At 40.0% G+C, this 24,812-nt stretch overlaps 1 protein-coding gene across 11 annotated transcripts in view; it reads left to right on the top strand.

Annotated features, from left to right (window-relative positions):
- ryr3 (ryanodine receptor 3) overlaps window positions 1–24,812 on the top strand; it is a 370,356-nt gene that overhangs the window by 311,935 nt on the left and 33,609 nt on the right. For 7 of the 11 annotated variants that reach the window (XM_043697973.2, XM_043697971.2, XM_043697979.2 and 4 more), the window contains 11 exons: window positions 118–135; window positions 857–937; window positions 8,368–8,456; window positions 9,331–9,459; window positions 13,616–13,720; window positions 16,163–16,244; window positions 16,966–18,275; window positions 18,379–18,428; window positions 18,525–18,693; window positions 21,296–21,382; window positions 23,326–23,502. In XM_043697973.2, the coding sequence (XP_043553908.2) occupies window positions 118–135; window positions 857–937; window positions 8,368–8,456; window positions 9,331–9,459; window positions 13,616–13,720; window positions 16,163–16,244; window positions 16,966–18,275; window positions 18,379–18,428; window positions 18,525–18,693; window positions 21,296–21,382; window positions 23,326–23,502 (2,297 nt within the window). The remainder of the gene's footprint in view (window positions 1–117; window positions 136–856; window positions 938–8,367; window positions 8,457–9,330; window positions 9,460–13,615; window positions 13,721–16,162; window positions 16,245–16,965; window positions 18,276–18,378; window positions 18,429–18,524; window positions 18,694–21,295; window positions 21,383–23,325; window positions 23,503–24,812) is intronic. The other 4 variants (XM_043697975.2, XM_043697981.2, XM_043697980.2 and 1 more) reach the window with 1 other exon arrangement.

Below are 24,812 nucleotides of genomic sequence, written 5' to 3'. Positions count from 1 at the left end.
CTTAGAAATTTGTCATTTTTAAGATTGATGTTTTGTTTTTCTTTAAATGTTTCATTAATAAACCATTTCCTCACATTCTTCTCCTCTCCCTTGAACCCTAAAACCATTGATCCACAGTCATTGTTCGTGAACATGGTAAATACGTGGTTTGAATATTTATTTTCGAATGGCACAACTGACAAAATGTGGGCCAGAAAAAAGTACTGATCATGGATACAATTATTCCATGATTGGACAATAGAAGGACAAATATAAGGTTTTTTCTGGTCCATTAAAACTGCTTATTGTGTGGCTTGCATTTAAAATAACATTTGAAAATGTTCATATATTAGAATTCTTGGAATGGAAGTTACCGATGTCTGCCAGTGAAGAATGCACTTAAAAATGCAGCTGAATACAATGATTATATGTTGTTTAAACAATATTTTGGTTTTGATTTTAAATCCTTTTGTATGCATTATGGAACACTTACATCTTTTTTTTGAAAAGCATCAAAATTCAAACTTTATATTTGCATTAACATTGCGTTTGTGCTTTTATTGTTATCCGAACAATGACTACATAGATGGTTATAAGTTAAGCTTGTGCGAGAATGTGCAAGCAACCTGATTGTGATATGAATTTTCGCTGTGAAAAAAGTTGTGTGGTCACAATGTCCTGACGTAAATTGAATTCAAAGACCAATGCAGAACATAACATTAAAATGATGTAATGTGGAATGAACCTATTTTAATGTTGTGTGAGATTGTTAACTTCCGTGATTTACTAAATACTGATTACAATTGATTTCTGTAATGACATACCAAATGCTAGAATGTCTTTTACAATGTACAATCACTTTCTTTAATATTCTCAGGTGACAAAGTATTGCAGAATGATGAATTTACTCGGGATTTGTTTCGGTTTTTGCAACTGCTCTGTGAGGGCCATAATGATGGTGAGTTTAGTTCTGGTATCTGCTGAAGGACCTCCATGATGCAAATAAAAAATGATAACTAAAAAGACAGATGTAATTTCCATGCTATCTTTATTTGTTCACATTTGAGTTATTACAGTAATGTTTTAAGTAACTTACTTTTTCAGAGTGCATGCCAAAGTTGCTGACAATGTATTTATCTCCAATTACCTATAGAATAATGTGATTTACAATGCACTACATTCATTCAATAAGATTCTGCACTAGGGTGTTACAATTTGTTTTCTCTCCATTCTTGAAACACCTCTTTCTGAGAGATATTGGCTCTTCACAGTATTAACTAGTGACTTAATGCAAAGTATTTCTTAAAATCTGCTAATGTTGACATACCTTATGACTTGTTGACTATTGTGAGAAAAGACTAACTAAACTGACTGGTAAGGGATAGTCAGTGGAACTCAATATGTCAAGATGATGTCAGACTAGCACTTTTAATGGCTTGATTGGTTTAACAAAGTCACTGAGGGCCTCTTATTGGGCAGTGGTTGTGTCCCTGCCTCTGGGCCAGAAGGTCCTGGTTCAGGTGCTCCCTGCCACAACACATCCAAACACGTAAACTAAAAAACATTAATGAAATAGCTAAATTTCATTGATTAGGAAGTTCCAGGGATTACTCTGCATTAGTTAATGCCAGTCTTGTTGGTATTGTAAATTACTATGGATGGTCCTGGAATTCTTGGAGAGAAAGGCATAATCAGCTCACGTTCCAGCTGCTAATCCCTGGGAAAGGTAGACAAGCTGGAGACTGGAAGAACACAGCAAGCCAGGCAGCATCAGGAGGTGAAGAAGTCAACATTCCAGGTGTAACCCTTCTTTCAGCCTCCTGCTTGTCGACTTTGGAATCCAGCATCTGCAATTTTTTTATCTTTAATCTCTAGCCAAGGACATACAGATATTTCTCTCATACTCTGTTCTGTGGAGCACTTCTGCAGACAGGGATCATGTTACACCTCACATAGTCGGGTAGCCTACAGATACTTCCTGTCATGGCATAAGCATGAACCACAGTCACTTTGAGAAAAATACCTACAGGCCTTCATCTCACAAGGGACATACCCAGTAAGGAATCAATGCTGTCAGGACAGATAAAGAGGAGAATATATATAAAGAAAAGGACAAATGATAAATCATTCAAAATGGAACCACAAATATGTAAATGTTGGAAGTCTTATTACTGAAGCAAATAAATAGAAGACGGGTCTGTTTATTAATCTTTTACATAGTTTCTATCCAGTATTATCAAATAAAATACTCAAATATTAGCATATATTTTGAGCATTTAAGTTAGTTGTATCAAATTATTCTCATCTGATATGGATCATTGGCCAAGAACAGTCGGTGCAATATAAAATTTTGTTTTCAGAACATAGTAGTTTATTAAAGATTGTCAGAGGACCAACAAAAAATAATCTGAGACTTTGAATTCACAGATCTAAAAAACTGAGTATCATTGAAGGAAAGAAGACTTAGGGAGATGTGATGCATAAATGCTCTAGCTGCGAACAGGTCTTTTAACATTGATTACAAGCAGATTTACAGTTAACAAGTTTGAAGCAAAGCTAAACCAGATTATTTCCTCCACACTGAGGTATATTTGTGCAAATGGCTCCCAGTAAAACTATTTAATTGATGAATTCCTTTTAAAAAAACATATGTATAAACTCTCAGAAAATGAAAAATCATTGGAAGGTGAGGCATGGTTCATTTTTCATTTCTTCTACTCACATGTTCCTTTGTAACTGTCTGGATCAGTGACCATTCTGACTGAGAAATTCAGAGCCAGTTCACTATTCTGCCAAAATCATAACTATAAAAAGATCCATATGACCATATTTTCCATAACCCCCATTCCATCCATTAGGAGCCAAGGAGGGTCTGTGTTTAGCAAAGACCTTCCATTTCCTTTGTCTGATAATTAACCTTAAAACAAGATTTTTGCAGAGCGATGATGAAATCTCATTGTATTTATAATCCAGTTTTTACTAATCCTAAAGTGAGGGGAACTCAGTCAATTAATTAAACAATACCAATTAATCATACAATTCCAAATTTCAAAAGGTTCAGTAATTCCTAACATTTTTTTAAATTTTGTTTTACTATGTCTGTAATGACAATAACAAAAATCTTAGGCAACATGACTCTTTTCTTCAGCAGGACTCAAGGTCTCTACTGCCAAGCAACTAAAACTGTACTGATTTAATATAATGTATGAAATAAAACTGAAAATGCTGGGAATACTCAGTAGGTCAGACAACATCTGTGCAGAAAAACAGTGTTAGTGTTTGAGGTCAATGGTCTTTTATTTGTTCTGATGAAAACCTTAAAAACACAGCCTTCTTAACATCTGTACATGAAGGTCTTACCACCTTCACAAATATTGGCTGTCCGACACCTGTCCCAACTCCAGTAAAACCAGAAGAGCACAGGTTCAAGGGTTCTTGGGTTATGTACAAGTTAGGAACAGTAGTCGGCCATTTGGCCCATTGAAGTTGCTCCGTATTCAATAAGATCATGTCTGATCTGACTGTGGTCTCAACTGCATGCTCCCTCCTCCCTCTGATACCCTTTGACTCCCATGATAGTCAATAAGCTACCTAGCTCCACCTTAAAAACATTCAATGATCCTGCCACCTCCACTCTCCAGTGAAGAATGTTCCACAGACTCATGACTCACTGAAAGGAAACATTTCTCCTCATCTCAATCTTAAATGAGGGAGATCCATTATTTTTAACTGTATCTCCTCGCTCTCCTCTCTCCTACATGCAGAAATGTCCTTTCAATATTCACCCTGCCAAATTCCTTCAAGATCTTGTATGAAGATGTGATCTATATGGACTTCAGTAAGGTATTCGACAAGGTTCCCCATGGGAGACTGATTAGCAAGGTTAGATCTCATGGAATACAGGGAGAACTAGCCATTTGAATACAGAACTGGCTCAAAGGTAGAAGACAGAGGGTGGTGGTAGAGGGTTGTTTTTCAGACTGGAGGCCTGTGACCAGTGGAATGCCATAAGGATCGGGGCTGGGTCCTCTACTTTTTGTCATTTACATAAATTATTTGGATGCGAGCATAAGAGGTACAGTTAGTAAGTTTGCAGATGACACCAAAATTGGAGATGTAGTGGACAGCGAAGAGGGTTACCTCAAATTCCAACAGGATCTGGACCAGATGGGTCAATGGGCTGAGAAGTGGCAGATGGAGTTTAATCCCGATAAATACGAGGTGCTGCATTTTGGGAAAGCAAATCTTAGCAGGACTTATACACTTAATGGTATGGTCCTAGGGAGTGTTGCTGAACAAAGAGACCTTGGAGTGCAGGTTCATAGCTCCTTGAAAGTGGAGTCGCGGGTAGATAGGGTAGTGAAGAAGGCGTTTGGTATGCTTCCTTTATTGGTCAGAGTATTGAGTACAGGAGTTGGGAGGTCATGTTGTGGCTGTACAGGACATTGGTTAGGCCACTGTTGGAATATTGCATGCAATTCTGGTCTCCTTCCTCTCGGAAAGATGTTGTGAAACTTGAAAGGGTTCAGAAAAGATTTACAAGGATGTTGCCAGGGTTGGAGGATCTGAGCTACAGGGAGAGGCTGAACAGGCTGGGGCTGTTTTCCCTGGAGCGTCGGAGGCTGAGGGGTAACCTTATAGAGGTTTACAAAATTATGAGGGGCACGGATAGTATAAATAGACAAAGTTTTTTTCCTGGGGTAGGGGAGTCCAGAACTAGAGGGCATAGGTTTAGGGTGAGAGGGGAAAGATATAAAAGAGACCTAAGGGGCAACATTTTCACACAGAGGGTGGTACATGTATGGAATGAGCTGCCAGAGGATGTGGTGGAGGCTGGTACAATTGCAACATTTAAGAGGCATTTGGATGGGTATATGAATAGGAAAGGTTTGGAGGGATATGGGCTGGGTACTGGCAGGTGGGACTAGATTGGGTTGGGATATCTGGTTGGCATGGACGGGTTGGACCGAAGGGTCTATTTCCATGCTGTACATCTCTATGACTCTCATTTTTCTAAACTCCAACAGTTACATGTCCAGCCTACCTCACCTTTCCTCAAAAGATAACCATCACCCCCTCCCACCCTGAGTATCAGTCAAAAGAACCTTCCCTGATCCATTTCTAACAAATTTATATCTTCTCTTAAATAAAGGTTACTAAAGCATAGTGCTCCAGATGTGGTTTCACTAATGCCCTCTACAACTCTGGAAAAATGTTCCTACTTTTATATCCTATTTACTTATTTAATCTCTTGCTCTATCTGTTTACCAACATTTTGTCATTCAATGTACCTCAGAGTTTAGATTAGATTAGATTCCTTACAGTGTGGAAACAGGCCCTTTAGCCCAACAAGTCCACACAGACCCTCCGAAGCGTAACCCACCCACACCCATTTCCCTCTGACTCATGCACCTAACACTATGGGCAATTTAGAATGGCCACTTCACCTGACCTGCCCATCTTTATGTTTGTGGGAGGAAACCGGAGCATCCAGAGGAAACCCTTGCAGAAATGGGGAGAATATGCAAACTCCACATAGACAGTCGCACAAGGCTGGAATTGAACCTGGGTTCCTGGCACTGTGAAGCAGCTGCCCTGAGATTCTGCAAGAGATTCTGCAATCTCTTTCCACTAATAGGATATGTTGTTTTTCTATTCCTCCTGCTAATGTGGAGAACTTCACATTTCCCCACATAATATTTCATCTGCTAAACATTTACCCACTTATTAAACCTATATACGTATCTCTTACTAGCCTCATTATGTCCTCTTAACAAAATGAATTGAATTAGTTTTATTGTCACATACTCAAATGAGTGCAGTGACAGGTTTACAAGTTGCCATTTATGATGCCACCTTAGATACAAGGTACCTAGGTACAGATTCTTCAAGACAAGTTCTTAGGAAAATCAAATTAGAAATAATAAAGAAATAATAAATCCAGCATTACAGATCATTGGAATAAACTGGAAAATAGGGATCTAAACTGTTCAGGACAACAGTCCTTCCAACCCAGTCCACATTGGTACCTAGCCTGTGGCCCGCATCAGGCTCTGACTCCAGACTACGCCAGCCTTCACTTCAAAGCTCTTGAGGCCGGAAGACTGCTCTGGAATCATCTCAAAGCTGAATGTCCACACTGAGGCTACACCGGCCATTGAACAACCACCATGTGGACCAAGCGGATGCCACACCAGGCTGAGAGGACGTCTCACCAGGTCTGCACTGAAGCCAAGGTTCTGAGTCTGCTGAGGCCCGGAGTTGAAGATATCACTGAGAAGAAAGAAGAGAGAAAAAACACACAAACGCGAAAAAAGAAGGAAATGGCTGAAGTGTCTTACCCTGTCGCCATCTTGGGAAAATATAATCCCTGACCTAACAGTGTATCATTAGCAAATGTTTGTGCCAAAACTTTTATCCCTTCATCCAAAATCATTGAACTAAATTGTAAATTGCCGACCCCCCCTCCCCCACCACTGAGTGCTGAACCCTGTTGCATTCTACTTGTCACATCTTGCTTACCTGAAAATTACCCATTTGTTCGTACTCTGTTTCCAGATAGCTAACTAATCCTCTATCTGTGTTAATATATTGTATCTTGTACTATGAGATCTTACTCTCTTTTTCAACAGTGCTTATTATTTTCTCAAAGAACTTCAATTAATGAAAATAAATCAAATGTAATTTTCCTTTCCAAGCTAAAATGTTTTAAAATAGTAATTTCCCACATTAACCAAAGCCTAACTCTAACCCATGCATGAAAGTTTTGGCATGAAAGAAGAAATGTTTAAGTCTAACTCAATGTCATTTACAATGTTGCAAGAGAACGCTGAAACCTTCGCATTCCAATTGTTCTTCTGCACATGTTCTTCTGGGACTTTGAGTACAGTCCACTCATGCTCAAAGTTGGCCTAGATTCCAAAAGGTCTGCTGCAGAGTGAACCAGAGGTGGGATGTGGCAAAGTACATTGCCTTGCCAAGTCTGCAGAGTGAAACCTATCAAGCTTGAAACTGCCTGCTGCTTGTGCCTTAACCTGGAGTCTGAATCACAGTAGTGCCTCCATTGGGGAGTCACATACTGCTACTGTGATTAAAGCAGCAATCAATTCACAATTGTTTCATGCAGCACCATTGTAGCTTACAGCTCATCAACATACTAGCTATTATGAAATACCATCAAGGTTAACTATATGAACTCTCAATACACTGCTGCGATTAAAGATGGAATTAATTCCCCATCGAAGCACAGAATATATTAACATTGCTATTGAGGTTAATAAATAATGCAGCAATTAATCCATAGCATAAAGAATTACTATTAAGGTTAACTAGAGAACAATTGAACTTCAATGGATCAAAATGCAAACAATTTCAGAGACCAACACAGCTGTTGGAACCTCAGGCCCAAATTCACGCAGCTTCAGGTGAGCAAAAAAGATAGTAAGGAAAAACATCTTCAGATGCAGTAATGTAAATTTTACAATGGGTTCACATCTGAGATTGAATAAGCACGAACAAGATTTATAAACCAAATACCAATCCGTATCGGGGCATGTTTTGGGAAAAAGAACTTATTTTTAAACATAGCTTCTTGATTATTTTAAGAGTTTGCCTCTTATGAAGAGGTGGGGTTAGCATGTTTGCAAACCTACTCACTTTAGGAAGGTCAAGATACTCCCATTAATTCAGAAGCTCCTATTTCTCCTGAACACATTTAATTCCTGAATGTTGCCAAAGATATATTTTTTAATCCCTTTTGAAGCTCAACTTGAAACAGAAAAAATTAATCTTGTAAAGCCAAATAAAGTGATCAATCTCATATTGAATTCGAAACACAAAATTGCTATGCACTAATCCCTGGACTGTGTGCAAATTCAGCAGCTGTTTCCAGAGCAAAGCAATCCATTATCAGGAAGTGTTGCTGGTGAGATAATCTAAATAGCTTTGCAAATAAAACTTAAAAGGCACTTTGTTTTATCCAATCTCAAAGAGTCTGTATGCAACAGTAATTGAAATGTGTAGATCTCAAATAGGATTGTGTTTTTTTTATCAAATTCTAAAGTTTTGATGCTCACCCTGGAAATGCTGCACAGAGAGAAAAAAAGAAAATCTGCCATTAATCATAAAATAACCAAATACTGAGTTAGAAAAGGGTACCTACATCAAATCAATTTCCATTCAAGAGGGTAATATGTTAACTCTCTTGCCTGTTAATCTAATGAAGGGCATGTTGAGCCCTCTTTTGCAAATCAATCCATAACAATCATCATGTTCTCATACTTCAACATGGAAATTGGACGCAAACTCAATCACTATTTTCTATACAATTTTTTCAAAACACAATTATGTATTCGCTGATCTATTAAAGATTTTTATTTTAAATTGTAGATTTCCAGAATTATTTGAGAACTCAAATAGGAAACACGACAACAGTGAATATCATAATCAGCACTGTTGACTACCTGCTGCGCCTTCAGGTAATACCAAAATAATGCACTGAATTTTTGTGAAATTCAGAACAAAATGGTTAATTTGAGTATTGCTAAAAAAAAGTTGTTCTGTCAAAACTTTTGTCTCGTATTCATCACAACAGATGAAAAGAATACTAAATTTCAAAGGGACCAATAATTTACACAAATGAGAAAAGGGTGCTGATTTGTTCGCAAGCCAATACCGAAAATGTTTTGCCAACATTTTTTTGGCAATATTCAAGTTCCATTCTACCAAGTGAAAATGATTAATATTTATTAACTTTGTATCTACCAAGGACAAAAATCTCTTGATTTTTATTTGTGTCTCTGTTGACTTTCTAACTATAACTAATACACAAACATTTTTTTAAAAATTCCGTCATTATAGACAAGTGGCCTTCACTATATTTGCAAAAACTCCTACAAAACAATACAATATTATGGATCTCTCTATTAAGGGAAATTAGTAACTATTCAAGAATGCAGTCTAGTAGAAAAAGGAAGAACTTATTTTCAGGATTGTTGCTGTCTTTAGTTTTTCTTTGTGCAAAACCATTATCTTCTGGTTGATTAGGATGTTCAGTATTTGAATGTTTTCCTATTCCCAAGAGCTGTAGGAGAATTGGAAAGCCGTGCACCCATTCTTGTGACAGCCCGGTATTCCCTTCAGACGAGAAATTTCATTTTTAGCACACTTTCCTATGTAATGTTAATGTTTTTCAAAAAACACAATTTAACCTCAGAGAATGCCAGGAGAATTGACTGAGAAAGGAACAGGAATGGATATAATTCTTCACTACCCACTCAATATTAAAAAATGTTACATTAAATTGTAATCCAGAAATTAAGCTGATTCAACTCATCTCTTGTTAAATTCCAGGAGTCAATCAGTGATTTCTACTGGTATTACTCAGGAAAAGATGTCATGGACGGACAAGGCCAGCGCAATTTCTCAAAAGCATTAGCTGTAGCCAAACAAATCTTCAACTCACTTACTGAGTATATTCAGGTAAAACTTTAGCTCTTTACATATGTCCTGTTTTTTAAAAAAAATGTTTGTTATGTATCAGACAAATTCCATGGGCTGTATGTACCAGGGTGCCATTGCTACTGCCACCCAAGCTAGAAAATCAGAGGCAGCAACTTTCCAATACCCGCAGTGCCACCAGGAGAACAGTGGCCACTGCAGGTACTGCAGTGAAGCCCGCAGGAAGATGCACTGATCTGGAGCCTGGAATTGAACTACACCAGGAGGTCTTGTCAGGGCCCAGCTGGCGGTCCATGGCGAGGGAGGTGGGTAGACAAGCTCAGAAGGGAGGGACATCTGTGAAGGAGGGGATGGATGTTAGATGTTTTGGTGATGTTGGGGGAATCCCATTGTTGGCTACCATCCTTGCTTACCACCAGCCTGAGTAGAGAAATCTGCCAGGTGGGGGTTTGGTGTTGGTATCTCTGCCCATTGTACCACTACTGTGATTTAACCAATGAGGTCTGCAAGTGGACATTGATTAGTGACAAGTGGGAGGCCGACCCCATCATACTGACCTTGTTGCTGGTAAAATTATAGTGGATAGACAGTGGACCTGGAGCCCACAGCATTTTGCAGATGCTACCCCTGTCTGCAAATATAAAATTCAACCCTGTATTTGTTAGTAAATTGTGGAATGCCTGAAACTTGATAAGTTGTACATAATTGGAACAATCAGAGGCATGAACAAATGCTCGTGTGGATACAACTAATCTCATGGCACTATTTCGGGAACACCAGGTAAAATGGATCATCTGATCAGTCAGTCGTCTAGTGACTGTATGGCTTGACAGAACACCAGCTGATTGGAGCCTTTGTCTCCAAGACTACTCGACACTTCGCATGTGTGTACATTGGATAGAACTTTGTATTTACACCTTAAAAATGTGATTGGAATCAAAATCATAGAAATTCTTGCTAAACCGTTTGCTATTTGATTAATTTAATCTGTGCCAATCATCCACTTGGCTGATGGCCTCTTAGTTCCCCGCCAGCTTCTACTTTGAAACTCTTGATGGTTACCTCTTAAGATATCTGCCTACGTAATATGTCATATAATTGTTCCATTTTATTCTTTCCCTGATTCAAAGATAAGAATCAAATCTAACATACACTTCATTTAGAAAACCAAATGCAGATGTGTGTGAAACAACAGTGTTTATACTCTAGTCGGATTTGTAGTATGAAAAAGCAGAGGTAATTGCTGGTCCACATGCATGGCATGTTAGAGAAACTGAGGCTGTGAAAGATAACTTCACAGAATTCTAGGTTTTAACATGAAAATAGACTTGGAAAGGCAGCAGGGGAACCTTGGCACAACCTTCAGGTCTCATTTAGATTAAGATGTGCCGCATTGTGCTCCAAACACTACGGAGGCTCATTAGGATTAGATTAGATTAGATTCCCTGCAGTGTGGAAACAGGCCCTTCAGTCCAACAAGTCCACATCGACCCTCCGAAGAGTAACCCACCCAGACCCATTTCCCTCTGACTAATGCACCTAACACTACGGGCAATTTAAGCATGGCCAATTCACCAGACCTGCACATCTTTGGACTGTGGGAGGAGACCGGAGAAAACCCACGCAGATACGGGGAGGCCGGAATCAAACCTGGGTCCCTGGTGCTGTGAGGCAGCAGTGCGAACCAATGAGCCACCATGCTGCCCTGCCCTACAGATTCACTAGGGTGCTGTCTGATGGAAGGAAGTATAAATACAAAGGAAAGCTTGGTAACATGGTATTTTTAACTAGAACATTACAGTTCACAGAGGTGATTGTCATAGAAATGTTTCAGGTTATGAAAGGATATGGCAGACAGAATCCGGTTGTTTACAGTAGTGGAGGACCTTGATGAAAGGAAGGATTGTAGATTAAAAAAAGATGTACGAGACTTAAAAAAAGGACAAGAGAATCTCTTCATGCAGAGAAAAGATAATATTGATTTATTTAAATGTAAATTAGATTGATTTTCAGAAAATCATGTTTTGAGTCATTTGAAACATGACATTAGAAAAACTTGCAGATAAGAGGCACTTTTCTTGATCTCAAAGCAACCATGTACATGATGAAGCACTTCTAAATGACAGTCATTGTTGGAATGTACAAAACATGGCATTGTAGTCTATCTGCACATTGCAAGGTCCCACAATCAGCCATGTGAGCAGGACCAGATAAACAGTTTCTGGTGATTTTAGCTAAGGAGTGTTTTTTTTAAACTTATTTACTCATGCGACCCAGACATCGCTGGCTGGGTAGTATTTATTTCTCAGCCTTAGTTGCTCTTGAGAAGGTGGTAGTGAGCTGCCACCTTGAACGGCTGCCATATGCTGTAGGTTAACCCATTATGCCATTAGGGAGGAAATTCCGGCATTTTGACCCAGCAACAGTAAAGGAACAACGATATGTTTTCAAGTCAAGAGGGTGAGGGGCTTGGAGGGGAACTTGCCAGTGGTTGTGCTCCCATGTACTGCTGCCCTTGCCCTTCTAGATGGAAGATGCTATCAAAGGATCTTCATTGAATTTCTGCAGTGAATCTTGTGGATGGTGCACACTGCTGCTACTGAGTATTAGTGGTGTGGCTTGTGGATGTGGTGCCAATCAAGCAGGCTGCTTTGTCCTGGATGCTGTCAAGCTTCTTGAGTGTTGTTCTTGAGCAGAGAACTCCTTCCTCTTCGGTGAAAGAATGTTGTGAGATCTTCAACGTCCACCCAAGAGGGATGATGACCTTCAGTTAAAAATCTTATCCAAAAGCCAAAAACTCAAAGAGTGTGGCACTCCCTTAGCACTGCACTGGAGCCTTGGCCTCAATTTGGTGCTCAAAATTCTGGTTAGGACATGATTTGGAGGTGCTGGTGTTGGACTGGAGTGGACAAAGTAAACAAATCACACAACACCAGGTTATAGTCCAACAGGTTTATTTGGAAGGACTAGCTTTCGGAGCGACGCTCCTTCATCAGGTGGTTGTGGAGTATAAGATCATGTTCACAGAATCTATAGCCAAACGAGTCCAGTGTCATGGAGATGCGATACAGTAAACAATCTTGGATTAAAACTTTCACCTTTTATAATGGGAGATGCTGGTTTCTGTTCTTTGATAGGTAAATCACAGAACTTCTTTTAAATTACAAGATTTCTCAAGATGGCTCAGCTTTTAAAACAATAGGTGTGAAGTCTGTGTCTCAATGCTATGTCAGACTGACAAACCCTCTGTATAGTTTTACCGAGTTTTACATGGATTCATGCAGTTTTTGAGCAAAACAAAATAAACTGGATAGGACAGGAATCCAAAGTCTTTGAACTCCTAGGGAAAAGTGTTGACTCGTGAACCACACAAACTCACCAAACGTATATACAGTGACACCTACATGTTGGTTTGTGAAGCAGTATTTTTCAAGGCTAGCTTATGTTTGAATTAAGGAAAGAAATCAAAAAAACATTTCTATAACATCTATCATATCTTAGCAATGTTTCCTAGCCAGCAAATAACTTCTGAAAAGTACAAAGTAATAATTAGCCACCAGGCGGCATGGTGGCTCAGTGGTTAGCACTGCTGCCTCACAGTGCCAGGGACCCGGGTTCAATTCCTGCCTTGGGCAACTGTCTGTGTGGGGTTTGCACATTCTCCCTATGCCTGCATGGGTTTTCTCCGGGTGCTTCGGTTTCCTCCCACAGTCCAAAGATGTGCAGGTTAGGTGAATTGGCCATGCTAAATTGCTCATAGTGTTAGGTGTATTAGTCAGGGGTGAATGTAGGGGAATAGGTCTGGGTGGGTTGCTCTTCGGAGGGTCGGTGTGGACTTGTTGGGCCGAAGGGCCTGTTTCCACACTGTAGGGAATCTAATCTAAAAAAAAATGGTGGGAGATCTTCTGACACGAGGGGTCCCTCTGGGTCAGAGGTGAAGGTTCAAGTCCTATTTGGGTTGACTGGCCTACTTTTGTGTTGTTACTTTCATGTGCTCACTGTACTTCTATGATTTTCAAAGTCTGGATGTTTACTTTGCATTCTTCAATATTTAACATGTCTGTAATGTAATCAGTGAGAAACAAAGCAATGAATAAAATAACACATTTGAAAATGCATCAAGTTTTGTCATCGGCATTCTATTCTGAAACATATCTGTCTGATTTTGCTTGTGTAGGGCCCCTGCATTGGTAACCAGCAGAGTCTAGCCCATAGCAGGCTCTGGGATGCAGTGGTTGGTTTCCTTCATGTCTTTGCGAATATGCAAATGAAGCTTTCTCAGGTATGTTCCCCACTACATCGCTGATAAACACAGGCATCTGCTCTAATACTGCAAAATAGCCAAAAGTTGCATCTAACCCCAAGGTGTCCACTTAATTATAAGCAAAAATGCTTCATGTACAAACTTTTGTCTTCCAGATCATATGTATCAAATAGATAAGATATGACACTGAGCAGTCCTGAAATAAACCCCACAATTAGCGTGTTACTGTTTTAAAATTTGGGGAAGATAAAATGATGATGAGTGTTGAAAGCTATTCCGCTACTGAATACTAATATGGACCATGACATTTCTAATTATAACCTTTTGACGTCAATATAAAATGCAAACAGAGTTCTTGCTGCATTATAATTTCAGTGAACCTCAAGTGAGTATTATTGGTATAAGCAGCCAGCAGATATCAATTATTTCAGCAAGGACCTGAAATCAAGGCTCGGTTGTTCCTGGTTAATATTGTACCAAAGTTGTTAGATCAGGAAAGGACCATTATTAATTGTTTCAAATTCATCATTTTGATCATTTCTAACAATAATTAAGACTGCAACAAATATACATCTGATTGAGCAACGGCACAGTGGTTAGCACTGCTGCCTCACAGCACTAGGATCCTGGGTTTGATTCCCGCCTGTCTGTGTGGAATTTGTACATTTTCCCTGTGTCTGCGTGGGTTTCCTCCGGGTGCTCCGTTTCCTTCCACAATCCAAAGATGTGCAGGTCAGGTGAATTGGCCATGCTAAATTGCCCACAGTGTTAGGTGCATTAGTCAGGGTTTAATGTAGGGTGGGGGAGTGGGTTTCTCTTTGGAGGGGCGGTGTGGACTTGTTGGGCCACACTGTAGAGAATCTAATCTAATCACATTCTTTGAGGTGGAATGTTTAATCGAGTAAATTTTGTCAGGATTAACACTAATTTTTTCAGTCCAGCATAAAGGTAAATTGATGCTATGGCCAATGTAGCACTGTTCATTTTATTCCTGTTGCCAAATTTAATATCTATCCTTAATTGAATCAATAGCATTTGTATTTAACCCTATGCTAGAGAGATTCAGATGTTGCACTAATCAAATTATTTCTTTGGAATTATTCTGGTTAAAGAAGCAGCATTTTTTGAGCTTCGCTCTGCAATGTCATCTTCCGTCCCACCTATCCGCTGCACCTTCCTCTCTGACCTTCATCTACCAATCATATTCCCAGCTACTTTCCCCACAGCCCTCCCCCCCCCTCCCATTTATCTTTCAGCCCCCTGGCCCACAAGCCTCATTCCTGATGAAGGGCGTATGCCTGAAACATCAATTCTCCTGCTCCTCGAATGCTGACTGATCGGCTGTGCTTTTCCAGCACCACACTCTCGACTCTGATCTCCTACATCTGCAGTCCTCACTTCCTCCTTGGCTCTGAAATGGCTGAACAAGCCACTCAGTGTGTAGGATTGGGACGCCACCTGTGTGTCAATCTCAGTTTGTATCTCAGCTGTACCAAACAGCTATAGAAAAAAGGCAATGAGGAGTTAAACTTGGTGTACTGCCCACTATTGGCTTAGGCATCAGAAACAGCAGTAGTCGTTATCCATAAATTGCGTTGAGTTACTTCTTGCTCATCTCAAAGTTTTTTTTTCCCTGGCTTCCCTCATCCAAATCTTCCAAATGCTTTGACTGTACTGCAAAAGGCGCCAAGATGATTTGTTCACCTGTAAAATGTCTTTGATTTATGAAGAAGAGTCACAAAAGCTGAAGGAAAAATTAACTATTTTATTCAGATTTAAAGGGGTTTTGTAAAATGAGAAAGTATGACGTTGGATAGTAGTTGACGTTTGAAGTGTAACATGGTCAAATAATTCACCAAAATTACTCCATGAGAAGTTTACCATTCCAGACAGCACAAGACAACATCACTGAAAATGTGCCTTCTGGAAACATTTGGAGTTTTAGCTCTATCCTTAGCCCTTTCCTATTCTCCCCTCATCACCACTGCCGCCCTTTAATACCATTCCCCATCCCCACTGTAGTTAAATCTTTGAAGGTCCATGGTTCTCCGAATCAATGGGTTTCACTGACTGTTCTAATTCTAGGTAGTTTTAAGGTAACAAGGCAAGAGACCCTCATGGCACAGCATTGAAATTTATTTTGACCTAATTTCATACTTTTGTAAAGTGAAGGAATTTGCATTCATATTTTTATAAGATTGTTTCAATTCCTCTTGCAGAAAACCTTTTACAGTCATTTAATATAATCTTCATCCAGGGTTTAAATGTGTGTGTATGTTAAAATATTATGATCTTGAAATATTTTGATAGATTTTAGCTTCTAAGCAATTTTTCTCCGCTTTTTGCCTTTGAGTGTCAATCCACATTAAGAAAGATAACTAAATAGCTGGAGGCTTGGTTTATTCCTTTTACATATAAATAGATGAATAAAAAAGTAAAATGTTTGTTTTTGGATTATAGGACTCGAGCCAGATTGAGTTGCTGAAGGAATTGTTGGATCTCCAGAAGGACATGGTAGTGATGCTATTGTCACTACTGGAAGGTTAACATATTTTGCACATTGTACAGTTTTAGAGATTTAGTTAGCATCTGGTCCAATAATATTAACATATTTAACTATTGCTGTGAATACTGCCTATTGCCAAATATTTGAATCACTTATTTTTTACATATGAAAGCAATATCCAGTTCCACAGCATTTTAAAATGCTGCACTAATGGTTTGAATGTGTATGAGCTATACCTGGAAAACAATATTCAGAAAAATGCACTGTTTTTTGGGGGCAGCTAGGTGGCTCAGTGGTTAGTACTGTTGCCTCAAAGTGCCAGGGACTCAGGTTTGATTCCTGCCTTGGGCGACTGTCTGTGTGGACTTTGCATATTCTCCCCTTGTCTGTGTGTGGTTTCTTCTGGATACTCTGGTTTCCTTCCACAGTCCAAAGATGTACAGGTTAGGTGAATTGGATGTGCTAAATTGCCCATAGTGTTAGGTGCATTAGTCAGGGGTAAATGTAGATGAATGGGTCTGGGTGGATTACTCTTTGGAGGATCGGTGTGGACTTGTTGGGCCGATGGCCTGTTTCTACACTGTAGGTAATCTAATCTAGTTAAATACAATTTTCATTTTTTGTTAATAGGTGGAAAATTTCTCATATTCGCCGTAATTATTTCAAATTTTTTACATCTGGGTTGAGGACTTAGTTCATTCAAACATTTTGCATCTGTGTTTATTTAAATTCATTGTGCTGTTCTCTACAATCTTAGGTAACGTTGTAAATGGAACAATAGGCAAACAGATGGTAGACACACTGGTTGAGTCTTCCAGCAACATGGAAATGATCCTGAAGTTCTTTGATATGTTTCTGAAATTAAAGGAGATAACTAATTCCGATACTTTCAAAGTCTATGACCCAGATGGTAAAGGAATAATGTCCAAAAAGGAATTTCAGAAAGCTTTAGAGAGTCAGAAGAAATACACACAACCTGAAATAGAATTTCTACTGTCTTGTGTTGAAGCTGATGAAAATGATATGTTTAACTATATCGAGTTTATTGATCGATTCCATGAACCTGCCAAGGACATTGGTTTTAATGTAGCTGTATTACTGACCAACTTATCTGAACACATGCCTAATGACAGCCGCCTGGCGACTCTTTTACAACCAGCACAAAGCGTGCTTACATACTTTGAACCCTATTTAGGACGCATTGAGATTATGGGTGCTGCAAAGCGCATAGAAAGGGTCTACTTTGAAATCAGCGAATCGAGTAGAACGCAATGGGAGAAACCTCAAGTCAAGGAATCCAAAAGGCAGTTTATCTTTGATGTTGTGAATGAAGGAGGAGAATCAGAAAAAATGGAACTCTTTGTGAATTTTTGCGAGGACACCATATTTGAAATGCAACTCGCTTCTGAAATCTCTGAGCCTGATTCAACTGAGCGACCAGATGATGATGAAGATGAGCCTATGTCAACTGAAGAGGAGAGCGATGAAGAAGTTCTTGAATCCTCAAGTGCTTTTGCAGCAGCTTATCATGATTTCAAAACCCGATTGTTTAAGTTTTTCAGCATTTTCACATTTAAAAATATCAGAAGGCAGTACAAAAAAATTAAGAGGATGACAACCATGGAGTTACTCATGGCATTTTTCTCCTTCTTCTGGATACTGTTGACTAGCCTTGTGTTCTTTGTTTTCAGTGTAGTCCAAGGACTTTTCCAGATTATGTGGAGTGCCATGTTTGGTGGTGGCTTAGTTGAAGGTGCCAAAAACATCACTGTCACAGATCTTTTAGCAAGCATGCCTGATCCAACACAACTTGGAATTCATGGTGATGTGGCAGAACCTGAAAGAGCTGAAATTCCTGAGGCAAGTGTTGTCACAGAGCTTGAGTCTGCAGTACAAGGTGAGAAAAATGAAGCAGATATGATGCCGGATATATTTGGTACAGGTACAAAGAAAGCAGGCAAAACAGCGAGCGATATGCATGGAGGTCTTGGTGATGTCTCAGAAATTATAGGAGTGGACAGCCCTCCTAGTATCGAGAAGGCATTGCGGCAACAGAAGAAAGCAGAGGTAAGTTTTAAAAGCATTTACCACTTTCAACTTCAAAATATTCCAACTTTCTGATAGTTTACAACGTAAATGTTTTTTGTTGTGTTTTATGTTGAATTTCAAGATTGAACAAAAGAGTAAAGCTGAGAGCAGAGCAGAGGCCGAGAAGGCTGAGTAAGTTCCAGTCGCAGCATGTCGATACAAAGAATTTCAGTTCAAATTTGAGTTATTGCCAGGTAAGTGATTCCTGGTGTGCTCTTGCCTTGATAGCACAGAAGATGGCGAGAAGAAGGACAAAGCCAAAGAGGAACAGCCGATTGAAAGTGAGGGAAAAGAGCAAACAGAAAAGAAGCAACGCCGTGGGCAGAAAAAGAAGGAGCCTGAGGCCTTCTTGGCAAACTTCTGGGAGGGACTGGAAATTTACCAAACCAAGATTCTGGTACGTAACTAGGCTGTGTTTTTAAATTGAGCATTAAGGGCTCCAATTATACAACATATCAAATGACTTCCAGCTTAAAGTTTTGGTCAATTTCTCTTTATTAAATGTAGCAACCTTAAGAAACAACATTGTGATACTGGAGTTGTGCAAATCATAGAAGCCCTATAGTGTGGAAGTAGGCATTTGGCCCATCGAGACCACACCAACCCTCTGAAGAGCATCCCACCCCCTATCCTTTCCTTGTAACCCTGTGTATCCTTCGCTAATCCACCTAGCCTCCATACAATGGATGATTTAGCATGGCTATTCCTGTTAATCTGCACATCTTTCCACTGTGGTATGAAACCAGAGCACCCGGAGGAAACCTTTGCTCTCTATATGGTCTCCTCTATATTGGGGAGACTGAGTGCAAATTTGCAGAGTGGTTCAGAGAACATCTCTGGTCTGTAAGCACCAACCAACCCCACCATCCAGTGACCAACCATTTCAACTCTCACGCTCACTCCCACTCCCCTGATAACATATCCGTTCTGGGCCTCTTTCACCACCTAAATAAGGCCACCTACAAACTGGAGGAGGAACACCTCATCTTTCTCTTCAGGAGCTTACAACCACACAACCTTAACATTAAATTCACCAGCTTCCAAATCTCCTCACCCTTGACCCCATCCCAGATCCAACCCTCCGACTCAGCTCCACCCTCTTGACTTAAACCTACCTGTCCATCTTCCTCCCAATCTATCTGCTCCACTCTTCCCACCGACCTATCACAATCACCACCTACCTGCATCCACCTATCGCCATCCCACCTACCTTTCCCCCAGCCCCACCGCTTCCTGCTACCTAATTCTCAGCCTCAAACCCCCCTCCCCAGCCCTGGGGATCTCTTGCTCCTCAGATGCTGTCCGACCTGCTGTGTTTTTTCCAGCACCACACTTTATTGACTCTGAGTCTCCAGTATCTGCAGTCCTCACTATCTCCCAAACACTTGATCATGGTCAACTCCTTGCACTGAAAGACCAACAGGTTTCGGGTAGACCAAAGAGCATCTTTCACTGAGTTGATGGTCCTCCAGATGCTGTCGATATTTGTCTCAGTATGCGTCCCGGGGAATAGACCATACAGCACAGAGTCCCATGTCACAGAGCTGCACAGGCAAACCTCAACAAAAACCACTGAATCTTCCTCCAGGCTTCCTTTCCAAAGGCACCTTCTAGCAAGAAATGTGTGACAGTCTCTGTCCCCTCTGCAGCCACTTTGAGGGCAGTGCGCAGCGGTACAGAGACTGGACATGTATATAGAATCTGATGGGCAGTGCCCTTCTCACAACCAACCAAGCTACATCTTGTTGCATGTGTATACATCTGATGATGAGGCATTCCACCAAGTGATTTTGACAGTCTGCTCAGGAAATCACCAGGCAGCATCCACAGGGCTGACTGCTGCCCAATTGACTTGTGGTCAAAGGTGTTTTTCTTGGCACATTTTTCCATAAAGAACAAATAATATGGAAACAGTCCAACTACTCGGCACTGAGGCCAGACCCCACTTTGTAACACCGGGGACAGGTTGAACCTCAATACATAGTAATATTTGATGTTTGCTTCCTGATGAAGGGCTTATGCCCGAAACATCGACTCTCCTGCTCCTCGGATGCTACCTGACCTGCTGTGCTTTTCCAGCACCACATTCTCAACTTTGATCTCAGCACCTGCAGTCCTCACTTTCTCCAATGGTCTACACGCAGCTTGGTGCAGCCATACACAAAGGCGGCCATCAGAATGATGGCAACATTAGATATGTCTTTCCCCCACTTATCCAGAGCTTTGTACATGGTGTTCCTGCATACGTGGTCCATCTTCAAACTTCAGATAAAGTGGGTTGGGTGTCTGCAAGTGCCGGTTCAGGGATGGGCCAGACCTGTGTCACATACAACAACATTAAGAAAATCTCACAGCTGATGAGCAGGTTTTTACCTGCAATGGAGAAGGAGCAATACTCCCATAAGCTCAGTTTCTGCCTCACCTTTAGTGATATGCTCCTCCCATGTTTTTTGCACAGACCCCTCCCAGCCTTCTCTGAACCATGTTCCCAGCATCTTCAGGTAACTTGTCCTGACATCCATTCCGCTAATTGTGTCTGGGCAGCTTCCTGAATAAACAATGGAGTTACTGCCATTCTTCCTTCCTCTTCCTGCAACACTACACATTCCTCCTTTTCAGATGATAGTGGTAAAAATTAGCAGACATTGATTTTGGCATAAGTGAGGACTGCAGATGCTGGAGATCAGTGTCTAGATTAGAGTGGTGCTGGAAAAGCACAGCTACTGAATTTACTTGCATTTCTCATTCTAGAATGTAGATCCATTTACTATCCACCACCAATCCTATTCTGTCAGTCAGAATCTGGAGATACTACCATGATTTGAAGTGGATATAGCTGGCAGAGAATTTATTCTTCAATATAAATGTTTCTACAGCAGTGGTAGAAATTCTTCAACATAAATATTAGAATGTGATAAAACAAGTAAAATATCAAGTTAAGTTGTCCTGAGATGCTGTGTCAAGATTGGTATATCACAAATTTATCATTCTTGTTTCAGAATTATCTAGCCAGGAATTTCTACAATCTGAGATTGCTAGCTCTGTTTGTGGCGTTTGCTATCAACTTCATTCTGCTGTTCTACAAGGTACCTTATTCTCCCTCTTTTGATATTATAATTTTGTAATACATGCTAATATACTCGTAACAAGCAATGACACAAGTATAGAAGAAGGAAAAGATAATGGTGCCTTACTGAGTGCAGCAGTTCCAGGTTTCTCTGCAATAAATACCAGGGAAGACAGTTCATATCAGTTAAGATAAATGGTATTTGTGAGAGATTTGTCAAATTCCAATGAAAATGCAAACAAAAAAAACATAAAAGGCTTATTCATGTCCAATGTGAAAGGAGATGACTGAGATTAGCTGTATAAATCTCTCAGTGTCTATAAGAAAAAATCTTCATAAGATCTTCAGGCCTCCAAAGGATTAGTCCAAGAAAAGGAGACCAGAATTTGGAATTCAGAAGTGTGCATATTACCTCTAGTTATGACAGGAAAATGGCAAAGTGCAGTATATAAAGGTCAAGGGTCAGATCCAGTGAGGGCCATGTTTCGTGCAGAACCCAATCTAATATTGTTGCAAGCTAAAGTCAAGTTATTCCTTATAATGTGATGTTGCTTAATTCAAAGGTGTATATTGGATTTCAAATTGCTACTTATTATAATAACTAATATTTGAAGCTTTAAATATTAAAATGTCGATTATGAAAAGTGAGATAGTTTTCTAAATTGGATGTTTGCCAGAGCACAAGCAGAAATTACAACTTGACTTTTTCATGAATTATGCAGGAGTTATTAATTACTTCTCCATGTTCATGTGAGTAATTTGAGACACGACATGTTGAGTGTGAATGACTTGTCGGATCTGGCCCCATCATTGGTTCAGAGGAAAAACACTGAAAAAAATCTAAATCCATCTAGTTCACCTTCAAGTTCATTATGGTTGTATGACTCACTGCTAATTGAATTGTGCATACAGAGTCTTTAGCCATTAACTCAGGAACAATGCATAGAGAGTGGAGACATGATGGTGGTCTTTAAATAATGAGATATGATTGGAGGAAGGAAGGAACCTTGGCTCAAAAAAAATGGAATAATATTAAATTTGGCAGCATTAAACACACGAGAAAAAAATGTTTCTTTCTCTGAAAGGTAGATCTAGTAGTGGCCTCAGAGGCAACTTTGAAATGTTTGGAGGTGCCGGTGTTGGACTAGGCTGGTACAAAGTTAAAAACCACACAACACCAGGTTATAGTCCAACAGGTTTAGTTGGAAGTACACTAGCTTTCGGAGCGCCACTCTCTCGGTGACTCTCATAACCTGGTGTTGTGTGATTTTTAACTTTGAAATGTTTGGTAACTATTGACAAGATATTGAGGATTTTGCAAAAATAGGGAGACTTATTTGCTTTCTTTGCCCATTTCCAGAGCAATGGGAGATGAATTTGGCATTGCTTAAGAGGTGTGAAAAAAAGTTTGTGACTGAATAAGTATTAACTGGGCTTTGGATGAGGATATTTAATGCCATTTTCTCACAATTGACTTTATATTCTTATGAATTGAAACTTACATTTGGCACCTTTATTTGAATGTGTTGATCTCAGGAATTGTACATAATCTTAATTAAAGGGCTAAAGTAACACACTGAATATTTAGTTCCGTCCAAGGGAAGTGTAGCTGTGAGTTCAAATCATCATGTCAAAACTTCAACTTGCTGTACATCATCCAAAATCAACCCTTCTTAACAATTTCAGAATTGAGTTTAAATAGTAACTCAAAGGAAAAAACAGAAAATGTTAGAAATGCATTGCAGCTCTGATAGTTTTTACAATTAAGGGTAAAGCTGGAAAAAGAAAAAAATCCATTTCTTCTCGATTGCTCTGATCAGTAGTTCATACTTCTGTTTCTGAAATGGTTTGTCTTGAATAAAAAGAGGAAGTTGAAAATATGTGTTTAAATGTTTGTTTTTCCATGAAATACACAGTTTGCACTGTTTCTGAAGCATGTTATTATTTGTGTTTCCCTTTAAGGTCACTGAGCCTCCTGAGGATGATGAGGAGGGTGATTTTAGTTTCTGGAATGACGATAATGTAGATTACTACGTGTTACAGGAGACGACTGGATACATGGCCCCAACACTGATGCTTCTTGCCATTATTCATACCATCATCTCAATGCTTTGTATCATAGGGTACTACATATTGAAGGTATAGTACTTACAAACTTGCCTATTTCTCCAATTAAGCATTAGTGCAACTATGGATCTATGGTCATCAAATGCTCTGTTTCTTCTTCATTGACCCCAAACCTCATCTGCAAGCTGAACCAGATTGTTTGCAAACTTAACATTTTATTTGATCCTGGATCGACTTACCTACACTATATCCTCTCAATACCAAAACTGCCTACAACCATGCTATTATCTGTTACTGTTCTTTCCTCAGGTCACCTGTTGCTGAAAACCTTCTAGATTTAATAATTCTGTTTCACCATTCTGTCTTCTTACAGAAATTTCAGATCTCCACCAAACTTTTGACCCCAGTCCCATTCACACATCACCCCTGTGCTTGCTGACCTATGTTGCTTCTCAATCCATGACTGCCTCAGTATTAAAAGTCTAGTCATTGTATTCAAATCTCTCATGGCCTCACTGCTCCCTGTTGCTGGAAAATTCTTCAGCTCCATGAACTGCTATATTGCTCAAACCCAGGCTTGTCTATTTGCACTTCATTCATTCCCTCATTTATAGTCTCTCCTTCAGCTGTCAAGACACTAAATTCTGGAATTCTTGCCCAAAATCACTTCATGTCTTCACCTCTGTCTTCCTCGTCTCTACTCCTTTAAAATACTCCTTGCAATCAATCTCTTTGCTCAAGCTCTTGGTCACTTGTTCTCATGCTTTCTTCTGTAGCTTGGGTTAGTTGATGACGGGTAATGCTCTAAATATGAAGACCAGTTGTTCATTCAGCAGCGTTAGCTAGGATTTGTCAGGTTGATTGGGATCTCTGTCACTTCATAGTGGGAGACCTGACAGAAACATGTTTCCAGTCAGGCCTTCCTGTCAATTGAGGTCCTTGGCCGCACAAGTCCCTCTCGCTAAGTGCTTGTTGGTCCAACAGAGGCTGGGAGCTTTTCATTGCCACCAGCGTCCTGGGAGCAGTGGCAGGAAGCAGTAATGCACCCAGCAGAGGCTTAACATCATCATGGCTCCCCAAACCAAAGGTAAGTCGAATTGGAATGTGGATTGTGGAGCAGTGGTGACAGGAATTAATGGACAAGGGCAGGGTTTGTCTTTCAGCAGCTGCCCGACCTTCCCATTGACACAGAGTGCCTGATTACAAAAGACCATCAACAATTACACATCCCGTCTCTCCAGTGACCTGTCCAGGAGGTTGCTGGGTGGACTTCCAAGGGTTTGGAAAAGCTATGGCCCACAACTAAACTGTGAGCTGCTGTGATGCTGTGGAGTTTATTTGTCAGTGATGAGGTCAGTATCCCACTTCAACCCTTGCTGCCA

Source organism: Chiloscyllium plagiosum, unplaced genomic scaffold, assembly GCF_037043375.1.
Source record: "Chiloscyllium plagiosum isolate Xiang-an unplaced genomic scaffold, Cpla_swu_hap1 HiC_scaffold_8, whole genome shotgun sequence".
Taxonomy (NCBI): Eukaryota; Metazoa; Chordata; class Chondrichthyes; order Orectolobiformes; family Hemiscylliidae; genus Chiloscyllium; species Chiloscyllium plagiosum.
Note: the sequence above shows the minus strand (reverse complement) of the source record. Positions and strands in the feature narration are given on the sequence as shown.